Source organism: Panicum virgatum, chromosome 5N (genome assembly GCF_016808335.1).
Source record: "Panicum virgatum strain AP13 chromosome 5N, P.virgatum_v5, whole genome shotgun sequence".
NCBI lineage: Eukaryota > Viridiplantae > Streptophyta > Magnoliopsida > Poales > Poaceae > Panicum > Panicum virgatum.
In genome coordinates this window covers 56,087,013-56,093,625 of record NC_053149.1, presented here as the reverse complement: position 1 = coordinate 56,093,625, position 6,613 = coordinate 56,087,013, and the positions used below count along the sequence as shown (strand labels likewise).

The following is a 6,613-nucleotide window of genomic DNA, read 5'->3' as shown; positions in this document are numbered from 1 at the left end:
CGTGGCCTCTTTGCTTGCTTCAACATTGGGAAGCACAATGCAGAGGAAATTCGTGCTCACAGGCAGCATGTAGAGGAGCAGCTCATCAAGCTTGAGAAAAGGCAGAAGGACCTCATGACCAAGAATGATATGGAGCACTCTCCAGTTCGGGCTCCACTCGAGTTTCCTCCACCGCCGGTCTTCTACAACCCTTGGGGTGAGATGGGAGATTTCTCTTCCATGTATGGAGGCCCTCCGCCGTTCGATGATGAGGACTTGGGAGGACGTGAGGGCTCCGACGGCGATGATGAGGGAGATGTGCCGGATGCCGACACCCCCACCGACGAGGATGCAGGAGACGACGACGACGAGTAGTGGCCTTGGCGTGGCCTCTCCTTTTTGGCGCTTGATGCCAAAGGGGGAGTGAGCTCACTAAGGGTCATGGGTTTCATGATTATCTTTTATCTCGTTTCATCGTCTTGTATCGTTTATGAAACTTCTATCTATCTTTGGCTTGTGGACGTGTAAGACTTTATTTGGGTTATGTATGAGACTATGTGGTGTGCCAAGTGATATTCTCGGTTTGTAAGACTTTATTTATGCTATGCTATGCTAGTGTGGTTAGACTTGAGATATTTATGCCTGTGATGCTTATGTGATGGTGTAATGTTCTTTTTCACTTTGTTGATTTGAGATATCATGCCATATGCATCACGGACTTAATTGTGACACTTTGCACCCCACTAGATTCAAGGAAATAGAGGTGAGCTCTTTAAATTTGTGCAAATAGCATATGAGGCTATTCTTGAAGATTTCTTGAACACATGCACAAATTTAGGGGGAGCTCATCTATAGCTTTGAATCAATGATTTTATATGAATGTCTTGTGAGCCTTAATTGTGTTGTCATCAATCACCAAAAAGGGGGAGATTGTAAGTGCATTTGGCCCCCTAAGTGGGTTTTGATGATAATGACACGCACAATTAAGGAGCTAATGCGTTTATTGAGTTATGAGCAGGATTTAAAATCATTGAATTTGAAAAGAGCAAGAAACGACGCTAAATTCGCTTGAGGAACGGTGCATGAGCTACAATGACAACTTTTATTAATTTCTATTTTGAATTTGAGTTTAGGAACCACTGTACTATTAAGAGGGACACGGAACTACGGTCTGGAGATGCTATAGTGTCTAGAAAAGAAACCCTCAAACAAATTCACGACACTTTGCACAGCTGGGCACTAAACCTGAAACTAGCAGTAGGGGTCGGAAGTTCCGACCCCCTTCGGAAGTGTCTTGCTCCCTCCGACAATGGGTGCTCGGCCAGATAAAAATCTAGAGTCGGAAGTTCCGACCTAGGGTCGGAAGTTCCGACCCTTCTTCTCGAAGGTCCTATGTAGTTTCCGACAAACCCGTCTCGGCCGTTTGAGTTTGAACTGGTCGGAAGTTCCGACCCTGGGTCGGAAGTTCCGACAAGTACATTATTCTGCAGCAACAGCTAGTTTTTGAGGTGGTCCTATAAATACCCCCTCACCCCATTCAGTTGGGCTTGCTGACTCTCCACGAACTTCACTCTCTCTCAAGCTTCCAAAGCACTCTCCCAAACCCTAGAAGTGCTAAATCTTTGAGTGAATCCAAGCAAGGGCTTGAGTGTGAGCAAGATTAGTGATTGAGCTTGAGTGCTTGACCTAGAGTGAGCAGCCACATTCTTCTCAAGTCGCTAGAAGCATCTCCATCCGGCGATTCGCGTTTGTTACTCTTGGAGCTTGCTCCTAGACGGTTCGGAGTCGCCCGCGGAGCACCCTCTCGTGTGTGAGTGCCCCGGGAAGTTTGTATTACCCCGTCCTTTGTGGACAAGTGCTAGTGAGAACTCAATCCTCCTAAGTGGTGGATTGGGTGAGGATAAGGGTTATAGGGCAACCCGGCTCTTTGTGAGCTCCTCAATGGAGATATAGCATCCTTTGTGGGTGTGAACTTCGGAAACAAATCTTTGTGTCTTTACTTTGCTTGTTCATATCTTGTTCTTGTTGTTCTAACCCCCAAACTAAGTGGTGGATTGGGTGAGGATAAGGGTTATAGGGCCTAGATGCACTTACAAACATATAAAATGTTAAAATGTTATTTGTAGTCAAAGATTAAAATAGTTGACATAAGACAAACTATTTGGGACCTGGAGACAGTAGCATTTTGAAAAGTCCCCCTTCTTATAATGGTAATCTACGAGTCACAGAGAGATTGTTTTAGGGCTTTTGTATATGTGAAGTAAACCATTACCACAAGATTTTGATGGTAATTATCCACTAGTTCCATATTGGCTTTACTACAATGGTACGACCTTCATTTTAAGTATATCATGCCATTAACTTTTGCATGATATTTAACCCTTGGATTTACTAAAAATATAAAAAATAGAAGTACTTAGGTATATAATAATAAAATAAATGATACCAAAATAAATAATATTTGTGTAAAGTCAATGATGTCATATACATTTAGACCAAGGTAAGTACTTTATTTGTTTCAAAAAAATATCCACATGACTAAGCAGACTAGATAAAATCCCGCACCCCTTCGTTTCGCTCTAGCTTCGCCACTGTTGATAACAATATCAATATTTATAGTACTAAATATGTATACTATGAAAATATATTCCAAGATGAATCTAATGATACATATTTGGTACCATAGATATTAGTACTATTTTCTACAAATTTATTCAAAATTGGTAAAACTTGACCTAGGACAAAACTAAAAGGACACTTATTTGTGGACGGAGGTTGTATATTGTAATTTTCATCTTAAAGATTAATATACATTGTCAATTTTGCAAAGTGACAACAATGAAAGCATCACCCATATTGCCCAAACTCTTAGCTCAAATTGAAGTTGGGATTTGACCAACAATATGAAAGCTGCAGATAACTATAAAATTACATGGCAAAAACCAATGCCCGATGTATATGTACCTCCCAAAACAAACAATGCCTACCAATAGTAGATAAGGTTTTCTGAACTTCAACTGAACCACTACACTATGAAAAGGAAAATAGAAGCTGAATATTTTACATCAGTTGCCGGAACACTATTGGAGAGGGGAAATTCCCTGCATTCAAACCCCCAAACTGGTTACGTTTATTCTGCAGAGAACTTGCTGCAGCTGAAGTACCATACCATAATCTTGTAAGAGAAGTCCCATAGCAGAAAGCAAAGCAACACAGAAATCGGACAGAAGAGACGAGGACAGCGGAGTCTTCTTCATGGCCAGGCATCTGGTCCTCCTTGATTCCACAGTTGGTGGTTCGTCCTCCATGACTTGTGCTGTGCCATCATGCCTCCTGAGGAGTAGCGCAGGTCGGAGGTATGGAAAGCAACGGTCACCGGCGAGCGCAGAGAGGCGGAGGCAGCAACAGCCCCCCGCATGCCCCCTTTTCCTTCAGCATATGAATGAACTTGACTATGACAGGGAACCACAACAAAGGTTGACCAAACGAACAAAATAAATAATTCTCACTCTATCCTAAGGATGACAGGGAACCGTAACAAATGTTAAGATAAGGTATAAATATAACTCCTTATACAAATACTGAAAGGGAAACATGTTGAGAATGATAAACGAAACCACAACTGGGAATGATGCATACTGTATACAAATATAACTCCTGGTACAAATACTAAAAGGGAAACATGCTAAGAATGATATGGAACCACAAGAATGGACATACTGTATTCATGCTGCAGTATCTGACTTCCCACTACTGTTTGCAAACAGCTGCAGACCATTATGTGTCGGTTGAGTTGTCTCGATAGTCTGTAACACACCAGGATAGATAGTGATCAACTCCCAAAGGTCCATAAAGCGGACTGTCATGGATGCTGTCATCAAGTTCACTGCTGCTGTCTTCGAATAGACGAGGCTCTGAGGTTCCATCCATAATCTGAATCGGGCCATTGCCCAGTCTATATGGCAACGAGTCGTCGAATCCCAAGTAAATTGCATCCGCATTGACCGAGGGGAACACCGAAGGAGAGACAGAAAGGGCTAACTGTATGCCCAGAAACACGGTGTGTCCACCGAACCCATGGACAGGCACTATCTTCCCCGCATCCAAGTCCACCCGGTGCACCCTGAATTCACTAGAGACATTGCCGTAGCGTTGATGGTCCACAAACATCAGCTCCCCGGCGATCTCCACAAGGTGCAGGGTGTCCATCATCATCCTGGACAGCGGCCTGGTCAGCTTGGCAGCCACGGTCATCCGTGGCGGGTGGCCAGCGCTGGTTTCCACCACCATGACAGCACCATTCATGGCGCAGTAGAAGCGGCCAGCGAAGGACATGGCTTGCAAGAAACATCGGCTGCGATCAACCACCGTCCACTGCAAGTCGCCTGGCTTGCCTACAACAACCGTCTGGATCCCTTTGAAACAGACCGCGATGGAGTCGTCGGCAGCAAGGCCGGCGCCGGATAACTGCAAAAACTGCCACAAGTGCTTGCAGATTTTGGCTTGGAACAGATCGCTCTGGGTCAGCAGCGTGTTGGCCGGCGGGAAGTCGGCCACCTGGCGGGTGAACGGGTTCAGCACGCGCACCACGTAGGTGACCCTGTCGAGGAGGACGAGGAGGCCCTCCGTGGTTGGCCCGTACACCTCGTGCCCGTTGAGCTCCGGGAGGTGAACGTCCCTGCAATGGCCGGCGGAGACGTTCATGAATCTGCGGCGGTGCGGAGTGGCTCTTTTTTCCCTGAGCATGATCCACTGGCGTGGGTGGAAGCGGCGGTCCAGGATGCCGTGCTCGCACGGGTCCGTGGAGCAGAGACGCCACGGACGGCAAACTGCGCGGAAGCAAACGTAATCCGCGACATCATCGGCCAGGAGGCGCTCGGCAATTAGCCCCGCAGGCCCATCCCCGAGATTCGTCCAGTCTCTCCTAATAAGCCAAGAAGAATCGGGTCGGATTCTAATGGGAAACATATTGCGATGGAAATCGAACTGTACGTACCAATCGGGAGGGACGGGAAGCAGCTGGGCACTGAGGAGCGCACTGCGAGCTCGCTTCGCGCCCCAAGTGAGGATCTGAGAGGGGCCAAGCCGCGGGAAACTGGTGAGAGCACCGCGCGGTCGCTTCGCCCCCCAAATGGGGATCAGAGAAGAGCAACACAGCAGCAGATCAACGTCACCCAGGATAACCTCTGGCCCCCGCCGCTGGACAGAGATCTGGCTCAACGAAACGCAGGGAGTTGCCGGATCGTGGAGATCGCACCTTGTTCGCCGAGAGGGTGCCCGTGCTTGGGAAACGGATTTTCTCTTCGCCGAACAAGGGGCCGTACGGGGGGTGGAGCAAGAACGGACTTCATGAATCCTTCGAGAAATCCTGGGAGAGGATGGTGAATCTCGGCGTGTTGTGAGCACCATCTGTTCCGGACTTCCGGCCGGCGGCGGCCGGGCAGAATCAGGGTTTGCTGCTTCTTCCTTCTAGTCTAAAGAGGAGAAGAGAAGGGGGGCAGTTTGGGCCTTTGGGAGGTGGTGGGTGCGCTGAGGGTTCTTTCGCGGCAACCGGCCTGTTTATAATGAGTGCATCTGCGCCACCGACACGGAAGGGAGTCGGAATCAATCTGGGCCCATCAAACCGGATTGGCCTAGCCCAAGACGCGTGCAGCCGGGCTCGTCTTCCTCGCGGTTTTTTTATTTTTATATTTTTTATTTATGTTTTTTACAAAAATATATTTTCGAGTTCGAAATTTACAGAAATATTCCCTAGCCGCCCGGCTGCCGGGCGGCAGGGGCTAATCTCAAAAAAAAAAGAGCAAACAAAATTGCAGCCAGGTCCCTGGGAACCGGCCGCTCGGCAGCCAGGCGGCCGGCCTCCCAGGCCGCCCGGCTGGGGGGCGGCCGGCACCCCTATATAAGGGTGTTGGCGGTCCCTCCCCCTCATTTGCCTTGCTAAAAATCCAGAAAAAAGAAAAGAGAGGGAGGGAGGGAGAGGAGGAGTGAGGGAGAGGCAAAGCGGCGAAGTTCTGTCGGATTTTCAAGCCGGCGCCTTTAGGTAACTAACATTTTCCACATTTTATAAATAGATTATGTTGTAATTATTTTTTTAAAACAGTAGATTACCAATCAGTTCAATTATTGTTAGGAGTGATTAGTGATACATTTATGTGTATTTACTTATAGTGATTAGCGTTGATATAGTACATTAAGTGTTAGATTTAGTATTAGAAAATACTAGAAAATTGTTAGAGAAGTATTAGAAAATGCAAGATAATATTAGAAAATTATAGAAAATATTAGAAAATTATAGAAAATTGTAGAGAATGTTAGAAAATTATAAAAAATTATAGAAACTATTTTGTTGAAACAGTAGATTAGCAATCATTTTAATTATTATTAGGACTGATTAGTGGTACATTTAGTTGTAGTTAATTGTAGTGATTAGCGTTGATATAGTACATTAGCAATATAATTCATTAATCTTAAAAATTGCAAGATAATATTAGAAAATTTCAAAAATGTTACAAAATATTAGAAACTATTATTAATGCTTAGAAAATCTTATAAATTATTTAGGAAATATAAGGAAATAATAGAAATATTTAGATGTGTGTGATTGTATTGTATTGTTTTGATCTTACGTGGTAGG

At 45.5% G+C, this 6,613-nt stretch overlaps 1 protein-coding gene across 1 annotated transcript; it reads right to left on the bottom strand.

The window, feature by feature from the left end:
- Positions 1-3,456: 3,456 nt before the first annotated feature.
- LOC120673194 lies at positions 3,457-5,507 on the bottom strand. The gene is made up of 2 exons (XM_039953930.1): positions 4,976-5,507; positions 3,457-4,903 (listed from the first exon to the last, which is right to left on the bottom strand). Exons 1-2 carry the CDS (start codon positions 5,386-5,388, stop codon positions 3,757-3,759), a joined length of 1,560 nt encoding a protein of 519 aa, XP_039809864.1. The 5' UTR covers positions 5,389-5,507; the 3' UTR covers positions 3,457-3,756.
- Between the last annotated feature and the right edge of the window lie 1,106 nt (positions 5,508-6,613).

Coding starts and splice junctions, on each gene's coding strand:
- LOC120673194 (XM_039953930.1), bottom strand. CDS start 5,388: ATGGTGCTCACAACACGCCGAGATTCACCATCCTCTCCCAGGATTTCT. Junction 4,904..4,975: donor CTTCCCGTCCCTCCCGATTG/GTACGTACAGTT, acceptor TTGGCTTATTAG/GAGAGACTGGACGAATCTCG.